Raw genomic sequence first — 18,297 nt, 5'->3', positions numbered from 1 at the left:
AGCCGGGGCCGGCATCGCTCCGGAGCCCTCCGCGCTTCGTTAGCCCTCGTTAGGGCGGTGAGCTCGGGGCCGGAAAGGAGGCCCCTTGGGAAGTGGCTTCTTGCTTCCTCGTGCTGGGTCGCGGTGGGAATCCGGGCCAGCGTTCCCAGCTCCCGGCGTCACACCCTCTCCCAGCTGTTCCTCGCCGAGCATCGCGCTGCCAAGAAAACGCCGGCGATGGATGCTGCCGCCGCTCCTTCCTCCTCCCCTCGCCCTTAAAACCGGCGGGGAGCCGCGCCGGGGTGAGAGCCCGCTGGCGCCCGGTGAGCCTTCGGCGTTGGGGCTGAGCGGCTCCTCTTCCTCGCTGGGCACCCTGACTTCATCCTCCGTGGCGCGGAGCAGCGGGAGAGCGCGGCACTGCACCAGGTACTTGGAAAGGCCACTGGAAGGCTGGAGAGGGGGATACTGGGAGAACTGGGGCGTGTTACTGGGGGAGAGGACAGGATGGGTCCTGCTGGCACAACCTGCCCCAGCCGGGACCGCGTTTCTCCTGGGTTTTTATTGCTTCTGGGGGGGGACGGCACTTACCTCGATCATGGGGGGACTGCCTTGCCCAGGCACGTCGGGGTGCGGAGGGTTTGCATCCCTCCGGGGACGTGCCACGTGCCACAGACGCCACAAGCACAGAATCACAGAATAGTAGGGGTTGGAAGGGACCTCTGTGGGTCATCTAGTCCAACCCCCCTGCCGAAGCAGGGTCACCTACAGCAAGCTGCACAGGACCTTGTCCAGGTGGGTCTTGAATATCTGCAGAGAAGGAGACTCCACAACCTCCCTGGGCAGCCTGGCCAGGGCTCCGTCACCTCAGAGGAAGAAGTTCTTCTCAGGTTCAGCTGAGCTTCTCTGCTTCAGTTTGTGCCATTGCCCCTTGTCCTGTCGCTGGGCACCACTGGAAAGAGTCTGGCCCCATCCTCCTGACCCCCACCCTGCAGATATTTAGAGGCATTTCTTAAGGTCCCCTTCGCAGCCTTCTCTTCTTCAGGCTGAACAAGCCCAGCTCCCTCAACCTCTCCTCGTAGGGGAGATGCTCCAGTCCCCTCCTCATCCTCGTAGCTCTGCGCTGGACTCTCTCCAGTAGCTCTTCATCTTTCTTGAACTGGGGAGCCCAGCACGGCATCCTCCGCATCGCTGCCGGCACCCTGCGGAGCTGCTGCCCATCCCGGGGTCCCGCAAGCCCCCGCGAGCAGGACGCCAGCGCGGCGGTCACGAGCGCCCGGGTTGGCACATCCCCGCCCGCGGCGGACGCCTGGGGGTTGGCGTCTCTTCTCCTTTCTCCGGGCCAGCAGCGCCGATCCGGGCGCATCAGCAAGTTTCCTCCTGATTCAGCGGCGGGGGATGTCGCAACGCGGCGTTGCGCGAAGGTGGGCAGCGGCGCGGGCTCCGATTCCTCTTTCCCAGCTCCGGCGGGAGCTCGGCCGCGGGTGGCGGGGGTGGATGTCCCCACTGGCTCCTCGCTGGCCATCGCCCGCTGTCCCCTGGGTCACAGTTCGGTGGCAATTCCCCCGCCGGCTCGAGGATTTCTCCCTTGTGCGCGGATGAAGCCAAGAGCCAGAAATCGCATCGATATCGGTGATGGCGAGCGGGTGGGGGCTCTGCCCCGGCCCCGTCGCTGGCTCCCGTTGCACGTGATGCTCCCAGCGTGGGTGCAAAGTGCGGGATTTTGGTCCAGCCGCTGCCTGTGCGCGTATTTTTGGGGTTTATCCCCCTCGGGACGGGCTTCCCTGCACGGGGCAGAGGTTTGGGGCCGTCCAGGCTCAGCCCGTGCTGGATGCTGGGGCTTGGGGGGTGCCCCTTGGTGCGGGGTCCCGGTGCAAACCAGACGGGCCGATTCCTCGCCGGGAACTTGCTGCGTGATCCAGACCCGCCGTGAGCAGCTGGGATCAGGCAGGACCTGGCGAGCGTGCCGGAGCGGGGGGACGCGCTCCCCCGGGACGGCTTTGGGTTACCCCCCTGCTGCATCCCAGGGGGTCCTGGGGGAGCGGGGAATGTGGGGCAGCCCCATCCCAGATCGCAGGGGGCCCTTTGGCTGCTCTCCCCCCTTGCAAGGAGCAGCAAGACCACGGCTTTTTTTCTTTTTTCCGCACTGGTAAGGGATGCCCAAACCATGCCCGAAGGATCCCGCGGGATTTCTGAGCCGGCTGCGGGCAGCGCCGGGGCCGTGGTGGATGGGACGCAGCACCCAAGGGCAACCGCCTGCCCCAGCTGAACCGTGCCAGAAAGTGCCCCGGCACAAGGTCCCGAGCGCCCACATCCTCCTGCCAAGCATCGCTTCCCCCTTCCCGGCACTGCCCATCTCCGCGCCGAGCCCGGCAGCTGCTTTATGCCACCGGCTGCGAGGGTTTTAGTTTGATTTCCCGGCGATACGTGCGCGTCCTTCTCCGGGTGAGAAACCTCAGCAATACCCCCAGCACCCTCCCAAGCGGCGTAACCCCGGGGTTCTTTGCTTTTTCTATAACCCCGTCAGGGCTTGCACCCAGAGACGTGTAATCCAGCCTCCATGCACCCCAAACCCGCGAGCATCGATCAAGCTCAGGTAAATACTTCTGGATTTATACATATATGAATATATATATATTTATGTATATTTGGGAGGGAGGTTTTTGCCGCAGCTGGCTGAAAATCTTTGCTTTGCTCAAGGAATTTGCAACCGGTTGAGGTTTTTCGCTCCGCTGTTATTATAAAGTGGGTTTGGCGTGGCGGAGGACGGAGGGCGGCGGTGAAGTCCGGGGTCCCAACGCGCTTTTGCGCGTTGGGACCCCGGACTTCACCGCCGCCCTCCGTCCTCCACCCAAAACCCCAATTTTTTTCTTATTTTCCATAAAATCCCCAGCTCCTTTGGAGATTGAGTTTGCAGCCTGCAGCGATGCGAGCCCCCGCGGTGACTTTGCACGTGGGAAAGCTGCACGGAGAGGCACCGGCTGTGAATTTTTTTTTGGGGGGGTGGGAATGTCCTCAGAGCGCGGCAGCGTCACCTCGGTGGGGACGGGGAGAACAGGGGGGCTTTTCTTCGCCGCGCTGATCAGCATGCAGCTGGGAGCGCGGCACGCAGCTGCGAGCCGGGGGCTGGAGGATGCTCCTGTGGATCCGGGGGGAACTTTCTCACTTGGAGGGGGGGGGGGGGGGGGGGGGGGGGGGGGGGGGATGAATTCAGCCAGCCCCAATCTTCCCCCATCCCCAGCACGGTCACGTCCGTCCGTCCGGCAGCAGGAGGGACAGACCAGTTTCGTTTTCTTGGTTTCCTTCCTCTTTACACCCGAGTGGTTGAGCATCGCCCTTCGCGATATCCCAGAGGCTTTGTCCCCGAGCAGCCGTGACAACGCCCGGGCCATGGTTAGGGACATCCTCGCCAGGCTGAGGCAGGGCCTGCAGACCCCAAAGGGATGCAAATCCCCTGGGATATCGGTGTTTTCCATGCCCCATCCCACCCGCCCGTGCTGGTGCGATGCAGCGGGGAGGATGCTTGGGGAAAAAGGGAGTTTATTGGCCTTTTTGTTGCCTGCAAAGTGCCAGCAGAGCCTGGAATTAATAGCAACCCATATCTTAAAATAAGAGAAGAGGAGATGAAAGAACTTTTGTTATCTTGGAAGGAGCTCCAGTCATTTTAAGCAGCACAGAAACTGCCCTTTTTAAAGAAAATCTTTGCCTGTGTAGGTGCAAACACCCACGATTTTCCCCTTTAATTCTCAAACTTCAGAAGAACAGAAAGGACGGGGAGCAAAGGGCCGGGCTCTTACTGACGGGGCGGCTCTCAGCACCTCCGGGTCGGGGAACCACGGGTTCCCTCGCCAGGCTCCAGCTGGAGTCCTGCCCTGGGAAGAGCTCCACACGACCTGTCGTGAGGTTCAACACCGGTTTCTGGGTCGGGGTGCTCTCTCCGTCGGGGTGACCCCGCGCCGGGGCCGCGGGCAGCTCGTGGAGACCCGTCCCGACCCGCGCAGCCCGGCTGGCTCTGCCCAGATAAACATGACTCACGCTGTTATTCCGTCCCACCCTGGGCACAGCTGGCTTTTCTCAGGCTGCTTTTCCCAGCTATTCCTTTTTTTTCCCTCTTTCCCCTGTTCACATGGGAGGGGACGGAGCCGTAGCCGGGGAGCGGCCGGGGGTGCCGGAGGGTGCTGGGCACGGGGGTCCCGGCGGAGAATCACAGAATCATTAAGGTTGGAAAAGACCTCTAAGATCATCAAGTCCAACCAAGAGCGAGGAGGCGAGGGCTGCTCCGTGGCGGGGAAGCGGGGATGTGTCTGAGCGCCGTGGATGCAGGTAGGGCTCGGGCTTCTCTGGGCAGAGCTCTGTGCCTCAGTTTCCCCTGTGAGGACTGGTTTTGCCCCCTCCCTCTGCTTCGGGGGTCCCCTGCCGCCGGTGACTTGGGGCTCAGGCTGTTGTGGGCGCTCAGCACGCTTCTCCCGTGGCATCCTGCATCCTGGTCCCCTTCGTAGCCGGACAGCGGGTGCAGGGCCGGGACCGCGGCCAGGGAGCAGCTCTGGGGCAGGCCGGGGCTCAGGGTTTTGCGGTCACGTGGTCCAAGCTCCCTTTCGCCGGGCGCGTGTTCATCAACGACCTGGATGAAGAGTTAGAGTGTACCCTCAGCAAGTTTGCTGATGACACCAAACTGGGAGGTGTGGTAGACACAGCGGAAGGCTGTGCTGCCATTCAGCGTGACCTGGACAGGCTGGAAAGCTGGGCAGAGAGGAACCTGATGAGGTTCAACAAGGGCAAGGGCAGGGTCCTGCACCTGGGGAAGAACAACCTCATGCACCAGTACAGGCTTGGGACGGACCTGCTGGAGTGCAGCTCTGCGGAGAGGGACCTGGGTGTCCTGGTGGACGACAGGGTGACCATGAGCCAGCAGTGTGCCCTGGCTGCCAAGAAAGCCAATGGGATCCTGGGGTGCATCAAGAAGAGTGTGGCCAGCAGGACGAGGGAGGTTCTGCTTCCCCTCTACACTGCCCTGGTGAGGCCCCATCTGGAGTACTGTGTCCAGTGCTGGGCTCCCCAGTTCAAGAAAGATGAGGAGCTACTGGAGAGAGTCCAGTGGAGGGCTACGAGGATGAGGAGGGGACTGGAACATCTCTCCTCCGAGGAGAGGCTGAGGGAGTTGGACTTGTTCAACCTGGAGAAGAGAAGGCTGCAAGGGGACCTAATAAATGCTTATAAATATCTGCAGGGTGGGTGTCAGGAGGATGGGGCCAAGCTCTTTTCAGTGGTGCCCAGTGACAGGACAAGGGGCAATGGGCACAAACTGAGGCACAGGAAGTTCCGTCTGAACATGAGGAAGAACTTCTTCCCTCTGAGGGTGACGGAGCCCTGGCCCAGGCTGCCCAGGGAGGCTGTGGAGTCTCCTTCTCTGGAGATATTCCAGACCCGCCTGGACAAGGTCCTGTGCAGCCTGCTCTGGGTGACCCTGCTTCAGCAGGAGGGTTGGACTGGGTGACCCACAGAGGTCCCTTCCAACCCCTACTATTCTGTGATTCTGTGTCTGCTTTACACCCAGGGCCAGAGCTCCATCCCCGGGCACCCTCCTGGGGACCGGGATGCTGCGCAGCACCTCTCCCTGCGGCAGCTGTTGCCATGGCGATTGCTGGCTAAAATGAGGGCGAACTGGAGCTGGGTACCCAGAGCTGCTCTCCCCTTCCTTTTGCTTTCTTGTCCCCCTGAGCACTGGCAGTGCCCCGTGTGGGACCGGGAGCTGGATCCCAGCATGGACATCCCTCCCCTGTAACCTCAGGCTGGAAAATTGTGGGTGCTGGAGGGATGGGTGGGATGGCCTCCGGTGTCAGCTGGGGATGGGGCACGCGTCCATCGTCCCGAGGAAGCTGATGGCAGTGGGAGCTCGCTGGGCTCCGGACCCAGCCCGCAGGGTGGGACTGGAGCTTGCCCAGAGCAGTAAGCCCCCACGGGACTGGTACCAGTGCCTGCCGTGGGGAAAATCCGGGGCTCAGAGGGGACCGGTGCCGGCAGGTCCAGGGGGACGTGGAGATGCTGCTTCGCCCTGCGCCCTTCCCAGAGCTCCTCGGATGAGCGAGCGTGTGTTTCCCCCCAAACATCTGCCTGCAATTCCCCCTGCTCGGGGAGCGTGGGCAGCCCGGCTGCCTCCCTCCCCCGTGCCCCGGAGGAAGCGGGGTTGGGTTTGGGGTGCGCTGGGACCTCGGAAACCGCTGCTGGGAAGGAGGGGAAATGAGAAAATGAGAAAAAGGCAGAGCAGCTGCTGGGGGGCAGGCAGGGGGGCTGGTGGTGGCGAGCAGAGCCCACCCTGGTTGCCCATCTGCTTCCCAGGGGGGTCTGTCTGTCCTGTCCCTTGCACCCTTAGCACCCCGTGGGTGCCGTGGGGGGTCAAGGGGGGGAAAGCACTAAGCCTACGGCACTCCCAGTTTGCCCCATGCTGGGGGCTGTGCTTGTGGGGACCCCCACAGAGGCACGCGCTGGCCCCAGCCCCATTTCATATCCTCAGGTGGGTAAAAGCACGATGCGCTTTGGCAGCTCACACAGGACCTTGGGTGCTCAAGAGCTGGACTGCTGATTTTCTTTGATTTTTCGTTGATTTATTTTTTTTTTTTTTTGGCTCCCCAACCTGTACCAGTACCCCCAGCAGCAGCGTTGCCCGCCGGCGCTGGGCAGGCAGAAGGCAGCGCTGGCAGCCCGCCTGCCTCTGGAAACGCCTGGCGCGGGCAGCTGAGGGGGGTACCTGCTACCGGGGGGCTGAGCATCCCCCACCCTCCCTGGGCACGGCCGCATCCCCGGCGTCGGGTCCCGCCGAGCTCCCCCCGTTTCCCCGCAGCCCCGCTCACATCCGTCCCCCGCCCGCCCGTCTGGGCCGGCCGCGGAAGAGCTTTCGCCCATAAAAAAGCTGGATTTGAACATTTTTTTTCTGCTGTTCTCTCCGTTTCCTGTTGCCTTCCCAAGAACAACATCCCCTGACCTCATCCTCCCCCGGTGCGCGCCGGGATGCTGGCGATGCGCGAGCCCCCCGCGGGAATCCCACCCCGGCGCCCGCGGGCCGCGCTCAGCACCGAGACCCAGCTGCGGGGATGACGGGGCCGCTATTTCGGGTAGATCCGCTGCTCGTTTTTCTTGAGGTAGGAGGACGGAGATGAGCAGACCCAACGGGGAGCCAGGCGGTTTTGGCTCGAGCGGGGTGTTTTTAACCCGGAGAGGAGCATCGGAACGCGCTGACGATTACGTTGCGCTTCTTTTCTCCAAACTTGGGGGGTTTTGTGCAGGGAGAAGTGGGGAGATTTCGCTCAGCCCCCCCCTCGGACACTCGGTTTTGGGGAGGCAGGTGGGAATTTGCGGGATGATTTGCCGGCGGGTCTGGGCTCCAGCTCCCGGTGCTCCGAGCTGTCCCGGGTTCGGCAGCCGCCTCTCCGCTGCCTTGGGGTTCGTGATGGCTCCGCACGAGCCCTGAAAACGAACCCGTCATCTGCCAGACCCCACGGGACACGGAGCCCTGCCCCTCCCGTCGCTCTCCGGTGGTCCTCAGCCCCCCGTCCCGAGCGGCCCAGCCTGGCAGAGCTCTGGGGGGTTGCTTGTGCGTCGCCTGCCTTCCGCAGGGCGAATGTTAAAACCCAGTAAAAATAGAGTGGGCATGGGGGGGAAACAGCCAAATAAATGGGAAATTCAAATAAATAATCCATTAAATGCAGCTTTGAAATATCAAGCTGAATGTCATCACGCTCGCTGGGCTCAGCGATTAAAAAAATAAGACAAAGAGGAGATTTTATGTTAAAAATCTATGAGTGGGCACAGCTGGAAGAGGAGCCTGTGACGCTGCGGGGATCCCTCCTGCCTGCCCCGGGCGGGGGTCTGATGGGCGCCGCAGGGAGCGCGGGGTCTGGGTGGGCTCGTGGTGGTGAGGGGCAGCGGTCTGTCCCCGGGGTCCCTCGCTCACCCCACGGGTGACACCAGGGTGGAAACGACAGCGGGTTTTTGGGGGTTTCTCCCTGGTCACAGGGCAAGTCCCAGGAGCTCTGGGGCTCTATGGCCAAGGGTGGGGTGGGGTGGGGTGTGATGCAATGGGATGGGATGCAGTAGGGTGGAGTGGGATGCGATGGGATGGGATGCGGTAGGGTGGGATGCGATAGGGTGGGATGGGATGCGATAGGGTGGGATGGGATGTGGTGGGGTGGGATGGTCACAGGGCTCTGGACTCCCCCAGCTTTCTGCAGCTTTGCCTGTGGAAAAGTGATGACATGAAAACCGCTGGTCCGTAAAGGCAGCGGTCGGGACGGCTCGTTACCCGGGAACATTAACGGTCAGCGCTGTGACAACCAGTTCTGCTGATACTGTTACTTCCACCGGGTCATCGACTTCAATTCATCCTTTCAACCACCAAGGTTTTGCCGGGGCAAGGCCTCCTTCAAGCTCAAACTAATTCATAAGCTTTGCGCTAAAACCTTATTTATTCTGCCTGCTGATTGTCTGCTGGAGCTCGGCAAGGGGGGAGGCGGTGGGGCTGTGATTTCAGCCCCCAGCCGGGGACTTTGCAGCGATGGGAGCAGCAGCAATTGCAGGAAGGAACAGGAGGAAAAGCCCAGGGAGAAACAATAGGTTCCAACACAAATACCACGGGGGGTTTCAAAGCAGGGCTGGCGGGGAGGGTGATGCTCAGGGGGACCTTTGAGCCGAAACTCCCTGGGAACAGGAGGGTCCAGCCTGGATGGGCAGAGCCAGGATGGGCAGAGCCACGTCCTTCCCGCGAGGAGAAGGCCGGGTGCGATGCCCCGTGCCGGGGTTCGCACGGATTTCGCCCCTCCTGCCGCGGCTCGCTCCGGCGTGCTCGGGCTTTGCTAGTTGCCTTCGGTGGCTCTTGGCTCTGACCCACCGTGACTGTTCACAGGGGAGTGGTTGAACCCATTGAACGTGGGGCTCTAAGTGGCTGGTGGAGACCAGCTTCTGATTATGGCAAACAGCGCCGTTCGTTATCGCAATTAACATTTTAAAACACGCAGGGCACCGATTGAATCAGCGAAATCACCGTATGAGAGTCCAGACACCTCAAGCATATTTATGGCTTTAATTATTTATAACGTTACCGTGGGCTTGATTGCAGGGTTCTTTCCAAGTACCCACTGACGCTGACACACGTCGGGTGGTTGGACCAAGCGTACGGTCCAGGACTTCTGCACTGGGTTATCCCAAAAGCTGCTGGGATCACAACAGGACCCTGACTTCCCCAGGTCCGTGTCGGGGGTCCCGAGGCAGGGGGCAGCCCCAGCCTGCCAGGGAGCCTGCACAGGGCTAAGTCACGGCAGCGGCCGCGTCTCTGTTTCCTCCAGGAACCCCACGCCCGAGGGTGAACGGCCTGCGTTTGATCTTGGCTTTCATATTACAGCTCCGTCCCTAGACCTGCACGGAGGGAGCTGCCTTTGTGCCGTGGGACGCTGAACGGCCGCCTCTCCCCGCATCCCGCCGGGCATCCCACCAGGTGTCCCACCAGGTGTCCCACCAGGTGTCCAGCCGTGGAGCCGGGCTCGCCGGGGAGGCAAGGTGAGAGCATGCAACGGTGGATTACTGGGTGCTTGGGAGAAAAAAAAAAGAGAAGAGCGGTGATATCTTGCAGACTGGAAGGTCTCAGAGCTGTTAATGAGCTGTTAATAAGCATCATCCTGGTTGTTCCCCTGGGAGTAGGCGGGTAATAGACATCTTTTTGCAGGATGAGGCTGCAGCCACATCCTGGTGGAGATGAAGGACTGAATCACGTCCTGTGGCTTGGGGAGCTGATGTCTCTTGGTCGGGGGGTGGAAACCTGGTGAGGAGCCATGGGAGAGCATCTTCCTCCGGGGCCAGCGTCGGGGTCCCCACGGGATCCTCCGTACCTGAGTGCTCCATCCCCTCTCTCCACAGCCCCTCATGCTCACACGTGCCGGGGGGCCGGGGTCTCTCCTGCGGGCTGTGCTCGCTGTGATTAACACCATGGGTTTGCTCAGCAGAAACACGCAGAGAAGCATCACCGGCCGGACAGCCCGGGACTGACCAGGCTGTGATTTGTTTACAGATAATGGCGCTTTCCAATTTGTCCAATTACTTGGACGATGTTGATAACTACAGTGACTACCCAGATTACACCTATGAGGAGACCGGCAGTGTGTGGACAGACCCGTCCCATGACCCGAAGGACATCGCGAGGATCCTCTCTGTCGTCATCTACAGCGTGTCCTGCGTGTTGGGCATCCTGGGGAATGGCCTCGTCATCGCAATCATAACTCTGAAGATGAAGAAGTCGGTCAATGCCATCTGGTTCCTCAACCTGGCCGTCGCCGACTTCCTCTTCAACATTTTCCTGCCCATAAACATTGCCTACACGGCCATGCGGTACAACTGGATCTTTGGGACTGTCATGTGCAAGTTGAACTCCTTCCTCCTCATCCTCAACATGTACACCAGTGTCCTGCTGCTCACCACCATCAGCTTCGATCGCTACGTGTCAGTGGTTTTTCCCGTCTGGTCTCAAAACCATCGGTCGACCAACCTGGCATATTTAGTTTGCTTGATTATCTGGACCATCGGCATCATTATGAGCTGCCCATCTCTTGTCTTCCGAGACACGGCACAAACCCACAACTCTGTGATTTGTTTCAGCAACTTTTCCCTCTCCAGGAATAAGTCTTACCAAGCCCTGGCACTAATGAGGCACCGGACAGTGAACATCACCAGGTTCCTCGCCGGGTACATCCTTCCCATCACCATCATCACCTTCTGCTACATCGCCATCGCCTTCAACTTGCGTCGAAACCGCCTTGCCAAGTCCAAAAAGCCCTTCAAGATCATTGTCACCATTATAGTCACCTTCTTCCTTTGCTGGAGTCCCTACCACCTGCTGAACCTCCTGGAAACACAGCCCGACAGGATCCCACGCTCCGTGTTTGAGATCAGCATCCCCTTAACCACAGCACTTGCTGCCTCCAACAGCTGCATGAACCCCGTCCTCTACGTCTTCATGGGTCAGGACTTTAAGAAGTTCAAGGTCACTATCCTTTCCAGACTGGTGAATGCCCTCAGTGAGGAGACAGGCCACTCCAGCATCGTTCACAGGAGTTTCTCCAAGATGTCTTCAATGACTGAGAAGGAGACGACAGTCCTCTAAACTCAACCTGGATGCCTGCAGGAGGACCATAGTCCTCCGGTGTTGCCCATGCCCTCCTCTATGATGGTGGCCGCCCTTGCGGTGGCCCGTAGTGTGGGATGAGCATGGTCCAGCGCTGCCCTGTAGCATATTCTTTGACTGGTCTTGCTGCCTGAGGGCTGGCAGGCGTTGGAGACCACCACTCTGTGCGCGTGGAGAAGACACAACCGCCCTTAATCTCTCTTTGCGATTGCAAAGGTGATTACACGGAACTATTTAAGAAAACATTTCAGGGCATTCCTGTCTAATCTATGCACTGCCTGACCTGGCGAGGACGTTCCTGCCATTTCTAAAGGCTTTGTTACGGGGAGGTTGGGTGGAAGATGTATCTCGGAAGGCACCTCTGCTGCCAGGCTCTCAAGATGGGCCGCTGAGTGGGCATCTGCTGGGGATGATACCTTCTACGGCAAAACTGGTGACAGTCCTCCTGTGTCCTATGTATGCATATAGCTACTCGTTAGTTAAAGTCCTAAAACATATAGGTACTAGCACAAGATGTTTTTAACCATGCTATGAGCACTTTGTACCCAGCGAGACCCTGGGAAGTGTCTTCTTACGAGGGGTTTGAATATCCCAACCTCACTGAAGTGGGAGATCTCGCGTGCCTTCTAAGCGATCCAGGGCCACCTGCCAGGGTGGAGGATTGGGCTTTTGGACAGGGTCACCAACATGGCAGACAGGGAGGAAGAAGAGGGAAAGATTCGTCTGAAGTGTCTTTTGAACAAGCCCCACTTTGATGGGCACGTTTCACTTGGTACATTTTGCAGAGCAGTTTGATGCTCGGGACCGTGAGTCCCAGCGGCTCCTTGCAAAGTGTCCAGGTGGCTCCAGGGAGCAGGTCCAGGGCTGGGGAGCACGGTCCTGGAACAGGACCTGCTGTCCTCTCCTGCATCTGGGTGGACCTGGGGACTGGCTCCATTGATGGCTGATCCCTGGTGTGATCAGTCCATCCCATGGGAAGATTTTGTCTCTTCCCGACCAGGCAGCAAGCCCATCGCTGGTGGGAGACTCTGCTGCCGCACACAAATCTCTGCGGTGAAGGATGGCCCGAGCCACCCTCTCTATCCAATTTAATGCCCAGTTAATTTGAGAGATCCTTCACCACTTGGGCTACTTGACGATGACACCGGTGTCACGCTTATCTATGTGTTGGCTTCTCCGTGTCACCCACAGCCTCCCACTCCCAGGAAAGCGAGGAGCGATCGAGGCCTCCTCCTGCACCGGGTGCCAGAACAGAGCCGATCCCTGGAGTCCCCAGTGGCACCAGGGACATTGCAGGGGGTCCCAGCCCTGCGATGCCCAGGGGAGCTTTGTGCAGGGGCCGGCACGCCGGCAATGGAGAGTCTGCTCACAGGTGCCCGCGAAGGCTGAGATATTTATTTACAGCATTTTTTTAAAAAACGAAAAATGGGGAATAAAGTGAAGAGGCAGCTCCCCGGAAAAGGCACGGAGCTATTTACAGGCTCCCGCCAGCAGCAGATCGGGACAGGCACAGGTATCAACCGAATCACAACCCGGTAAGTGAGCCGCAGCCCCGAGCTGTGGGAACGCCGTGGACAATGGTGGTGCCTCATCTGGGGTACATCAAGAGGAGTGTGGCCAGCAGGGTGAGGGATGGTCTCCTTGCTCTCTGCTCTGCCCTGGTGAGGCCCCATCTGCAGTGCTGTGTCCAGTGCTGGGCTCCCCAGTTCAAGAAAGATGAGGAGCTACTGGAGAGAGTCCAGCGGAGGGCTACGAGGATGAGGAGGGGACTGGAGCATCTCTCCTACAAGGAGAGGCTGAGGGAGCTGGGCTTGTTCAGCCTGGAGAAGAGAAGGCTGAGAGGGGACCTTAGAAATGCCTCTAAATATCTGCAGGGTGGGGGTCAGGAGGATGGGGCCAGACTCTTTCCAGTGGTGCCCAGCGACAGGACAAGGGGCAACGGGCACAAACTGAAGCAGAGGAAGCTCCAGCTGAAGATGAGGAAGAACTTCTTCCCTCTGAGGGTGACGGAGCCCTGGCCCAGGCTGCCCAGGGAGGCTGTGGAGTCTCCTTCTCTGGAGATATTCCAGCCCCGCCTGGCCGCGGTGCTGTGCAGCCTGCTCTGGGTGACCCTGCTTGGGCAGGGGGTTGGGCTGGGTGACCCCAGAGGTCCCTGCCAACCCCTGCCATGCTGGGATTCTGTGACAACAGCAGACGCTGTGGGAGGGGAGCTGGATTTTGGACAGCTTCTCAGGCATCCCCTCCGCCCCTGGCCCTGCCTCGCTGATCTACCTTGATCTGCAGAACCTCGTTAGCGTGATGGGGAGCGAGGGGAGCACCCATGAAGCTGTTGGTGTGCTCCTCTCCCATGACACAGGAGCAGAGGGACACGAGGATTCCTGCAGCATCCCTGGGACCTGGGTGCTGGTGGGTCCGGCGCGTTTGGCTGCAGTTTTGGTGCTGCCGGGTGGTGTGTGCTGGGGCATGTTTGTCCCATGTGCTGGGGCACGTTTGTCCCCCATGCTGGGGACGGGGAGGTGGCTGTCCTCGCCGGCGTTGCAGGGGATGCTGCAGATCTGGTCAGATAAAAGGGGGGTGCAGAGGGGTGGGGGATTTATCCTGAAAATAAAGAGGCTCCAGCCTGAGCCCAGAAGGAGAACACAGCAGGAGGAAGGAGATGATCAGGGAAATGAAGGCCTGTTCTGGGGACCGGGTGCACCCCGCAGCCAGCAGCCACCGATGCCCTGTGGGCTCGGGGTCTGGGGCGGCTGAGGAGCCGGGGCAGGAACCGCGAGTGCGTCTGGGCTCGCCTTTCCATGCCATGGGACGGGTCTGGGGACAGTGTGGGATGGGGGGAAACGGGCAGCCCGTGTCCCTCGGGGACCCAGTGCCACACCATTGCCCCTTGGTCCGCTGCCACCATGCTCCCAGCCCGTGCTGGAGCGAGGATGCTCCTCACTGATTTTCATGGCTGGATTTTGCAAGCCCAGCTATTATTACTGCAAAAACAGCTTTCCAAGAAAAATGTGATGCCTCGGTACATAACCTTGGGTTAAATCATCAGTGTAGTGACAGCTTGGGAAACCTAATATTTGAGTTCGGCTCTGTAGCTGTTTGCTTATTTAATAAAAAATCCTGTTTTCCATACAAATACCCCCGGTACGTGCCCAAGCGTGAAGGATCCCAAGGTTTTTCAGCAAGCTGTCGCTTCCTAGTGTGTATTCCTGAGCCCCGGCATCGAATCTGGGATTGCAGGAAAGCAGCCGGGAGCAGGGGGGCACGGGGATGCGGGGCTGGGGCTTCACGGCCGGGAGCCGGCGATGGAGGTGGGAGCGTGGTGCTTCGAGCTTCTCACACGGGAGATCTTCCAAAGATGCTCCTCGTGAGTTCCCTCCTGGAATTTGTCCCTGAAGAGGCCAAATGGCTTTTTAGGGGGAAAAAATGTGCCCGTGCAAATAAAAAAAAACAGCTGAAAAAGCATCATTTGCCCCGTGCCTGCGCTCAGTGCTAAGCCCGGCAGCGGGGGCCGGTGTCCGCTGGTTCCCCATCGCCTCCCGAGCCCCACGAGCCCCCCGCAGACCCACCCTGTGCTGGGGGGACAGGGCAGCGGGGAGGGGGTCGGCTCCTGCACCCCAGGGCTACCAGTGCTCTGTCCCCCACCCCGACGTCCATACAGACACCCCGGGACAAGCAGCACCTTGCTGCTCCTCCCCCTCCTGCTGCCGGTTCCCCCATCCCGGTGGGATTTGGGATGCAGACAGGGAGCAGAAGGAAAAAAATCCCGCCGGCCCCTGGCACCTGCCCGGCGCTGAGCGAGTCCCCCCGGGGAATTTCGATGATTTCTGTTCCCGTGTCGCCCGCCGAGGCAGGCAGTGAACAGATCAAACAGAGAGCATTAAAAATACATATACACAAAATAGAAACACGGCAGAAATATTCGTCATAAAGCTCCAGCGGCAGAACCGCCCCGTGCGCGTGAGCCGGTTCTCCAGATTTTTCTTTCCTTTTTATCCGCGTGGCCAAGAAATGCAGCTCAGTATCGCCCCGATTCCTCCGACCTTGCCCAAACGCTCCAGGCATCCCCCGGCGGGCGAAGACGCATCCTTTCGGCTCCCCGTTTTTTTGGCAGTGCCGGGGATCTTGTTTGCCCCCCGGGAGGGAAGCTCGCCCTGCCGTGCCCGCCGCGGTCCCCTGCCGTGACGGGAAGGTCCAAAATATTCAGCTGTGGGTCCTTAGAGACATCTCGCTGGCCCCAGTCCAGTCCACTCCTGCGGGGACTGGTGGACTGGTGGTGAGCTGGGAGATGTCCTTAGCTATCAATTAACACCGTCCTCTTGATTAATGCTGGCAGGAGGCTAACGAGGCCATGGCCAACTCGAGGGCGACGTGGGAAAACTGAGATTAGCATCCAGGGAAGGGGCTGGGTGGGAGCCGCAGCTCTGGGGTTGGGTGGCACAGCCGGTGCCGGCGCGGTGGCAGCCGGGGTCTGCAGCCCCTTTTGGGGCAGAAGGCGGTGAAATCGGCAACTGCGGGGTGCGCCTGGCTTTAGTACCTAAGAGCCAAGGGGTGAGTGGGATCCAGAGCCGCCACCACCTCCATGAGACCTGCAACTGTGGCTGTCGTGGGGATGGTGACTCTAGGGTAGGTCAGGGCTGGCCGGGAGAGAAAAGCAGCAGGTTTGGGAGCTGGGACCCCGACCCCCAGCCCAGAACCCCCAGGCCCATCCCTAGGACCCTGACCCCAGCCCAGGACCTCTATGTCAAGCCCTCGGACCCCGACCCCAGCCCAGGACCCCCAGACCCATCCCTGGGACCCCGACCCCAGCCCAGGACCTCTACGTCAAGCCCTGGGACCCTGACCCCCCAGCCCAGGACCCCCAGACACATCCGTTGGACCCCGACCCCAGCCCAGGACCCCCAGACCCATCCCTGGGACCCTGACTCCCAGCCCAGGACCTCTATGTCAAGCCCTCGGACCCCGACCCCAGCCCAGGACCCCCAGACCCATCCCTGGGACCCCGACCCCAGCCCAAGACCTCTATGTCAAGCTCTGGGACCCTGACTCCCAGCCCAGGTCCCCCAGACCCATCCCTGGGACCCTGACTCCCAGCCCAGGACCTCTATGTCAAGCCCTGGGACCCCGACCCCCAGCCCAGGACCCCCAGCCCCATCCCTGGGACCCCGACCCCAGCCCAGGACCCCCAGACCCATCCCTGGGACCCCGATCCCAGCCCAAGACCTCTATGTCAAGCTCTGGGACCCTGACTCCCAGCCCAGGACCCCCAGACCCATCCCTGGGACCCCGACCCCAGCCCAGGACCCCCAGACCCATCCCTGGGACCCCGATCCCAGCCCAAGACCTCTATGTCAAGCTCTGGGACCCCGACCCCCAGCCCAGGACCCCCAGATCCATCCCTGGGACCCCGACCCCAGCCCAGGACCCCCAGACCCATCCCTGGGACCCCGATCCCAGCCCAAGACCTCTATGTCAAGCTCTGGGACCCTGACTCCCAGCCCAAGACCCCCAGACCCATCCCTGGGACCCTGACTCCCAGCCCAGGACCTCTATGTCAAGCCCTGGGACCCCGACCCCCAGCCCAGGACCCCCAGACCCATCCCTGGGACCCCGACCCCAGCCCAGGACCTCTATGTCAAGCCCTGGGACCCTGACCCCCCAGCCCAGGACCCCCAGACCCATCCCTGGGACCCCAACCCCAGCCCAGGACCCCCAGACCCATCCCTGGGACCCCGATCCCAGCCCAAGACCTCTATGTCAAGCTCTGGGACCCTGACTCCCAGCCCAGGACCCCCAGACCCATCCCTGGGACCCCGACCCCAGCCCAGGACCCCCAGACCCATCCCTGGGACCCCGATCCCAGCCCAAGACCTCTATGTCAAGCTCTGGGACCCCGACCCCCAGCCCAGGACCCCCAGATCCATCCCTGGGACCCCGACCCCAGCCCAGGACCCCCAGACCCATCCCTGGGACCCCGATCCCAGCCCAAGACCTCTATGTCAAGCTCCGGGACCCTGACTCCCAGCCCAAGACCCCCAGACCCATCCCTGGGACCCTGACTCCCAGCCCAGGACCTCTATGTCAAGCCCTGGGACCCCGACCCCCAGCCCAGGACCCCCAGACCCATCCCTGGGACCCCGACCCCAGCCCAGGACCTCTATGTCAAGCCCTGGGACCCTGACCCCCAGCCCAGGACCCCCAGGCCCATCCCTGGGACCCTGACCCCAGCCCAGGACCCCCAGCCCCATCCCTGGGACCCCGACCCCAGCCCAGGACCTCTATGTCAAACCCTGGGACCCTGACCCCCAGCCCAGGACCCCCAATCCACAACTGTGGGACCCCGTTCCCCAGTCGCAGCCATCCCACCTCTCCCTCCACCATGAGCCCACGTGCCGAGGGGCTCAGCACCCCCGGCCCCTGGTGCCGGTGCCGCAGCGTGCCGGGACCCCACGGTGGGACCATCCTCGCGGCGTGCCGAACCCACCTCGTCCCTCCCCGTGCCAACCCACCGCTCGCAGGGCCCCGTAACTTCGAGGCTGGGTCTCCTTTCACACGAGCGGTTGGGAAATCACTCCGGAATACACTGAAATCATTTCTGTAGAACACATTACCGTCCTTAACGACCGTTCTTTTTCAATTAGCTGTCACAGCCCTGAAATAAAGCTGTGCTTGCCTTCTCTGATAAATCAGTCCTTTTATTTGGAATTGGAATTAAGAAAAAAAAAAAAAAGAAGAAGAAACAGGTTACCCTTTCCTCCATGCCAGGCGGGTTGGAGCCATGTTTAAATTATCTCCACTGCATTCAGGCAGACTGTCAACTATAAATTTTACAGAAAATAGTAAAACTGATAAATAAACATGCTTCTTTTGTAGGGGATGAATATTACTGCTGCTCAAATTTATAACCCTACGTTACAGAGCTTTTGTGAAAGTGCTGTCGCAGCTTCTGTATTATGCTGCTGAGGTGGGTTATTTCCCTCTCGTTTAACCAGCAGCGTGAACTCTGTGTGCAATTTAATTTGGGAAGAAGGAGACCCCCTTCCCTCCGACCTGCTCTGAGCCCTCAGCGTCATTTGCATCCCTGGTGTCATTGCCCAGAAACCCCTGAATTCACCCCAAAGGGGATTCCGCTGCTTGGCTGGGGGAGGGAGCCACAGCCCAAG

General features: G+C 60.5%; 1 protein-coding gene across 1 annotated transcript; it reads left to right on the top strand.

Annotated features, from left to right (window-relative positions):
• Positions 1 to 347: 347 nt before the first annotated feature.
• On the top strand, positions 348 to 12,851 carry CMKLR1 (chemerin chemokine-like receptor 1). The gene is made up of 3 exons (XM_075434666.1): positions 348 to 405; positions 9,312 to 9,522; positions 10,031 to 12,851. The coding sequence occupies exon 3, from the start codon at positions 10,034 to 10,036 to the stop codon at positions 11,117 to 11,119; it is 1,086 nt and encodes a 361-aa protein (XP_075290781.1). The 5' UTR covers positions 348 to 405; positions 9,312 to 9,522; positions 10,031 to 10,033; the 3' UTR covers positions 11,120 to 12,851.
• Positions 12,852 to 18,297: the final 5,446 nt, after the last annotated feature.

The sequence above is a fragment of the Opisthocomus hoazin genome, chromosome 13 (genome assembly GCF_030867145.1).
Source record: "Opisthocomus hoazin isolate bOpiHoa1 chromosome 13, bOpiHoa1.hap1, whole genome shotgun sequence".
NCBI classification, from domain to species: domain Eukaryota; kingdom Metazoa; phylum Chordata; class Aves; order Opisthocomiformes; family Opisthocomidae; genus Opisthocomus; species Opisthocomus hoazin.
The sequence above is the reverse complement of the archived record's forward strand: the minus strand, read 5'-3'. Positions and strand labels throughout refer to the sequence as shown.

What these genes read in the sequence shown, in the direction of transcription:
- CMKLR1 (XM_075434666.1), top strand. Translation starts at nt 10,034, where the DNA reads ATGGCGCTTTCCAATTTGTCCAATTACTTGGACGATGTTGATAACTAC.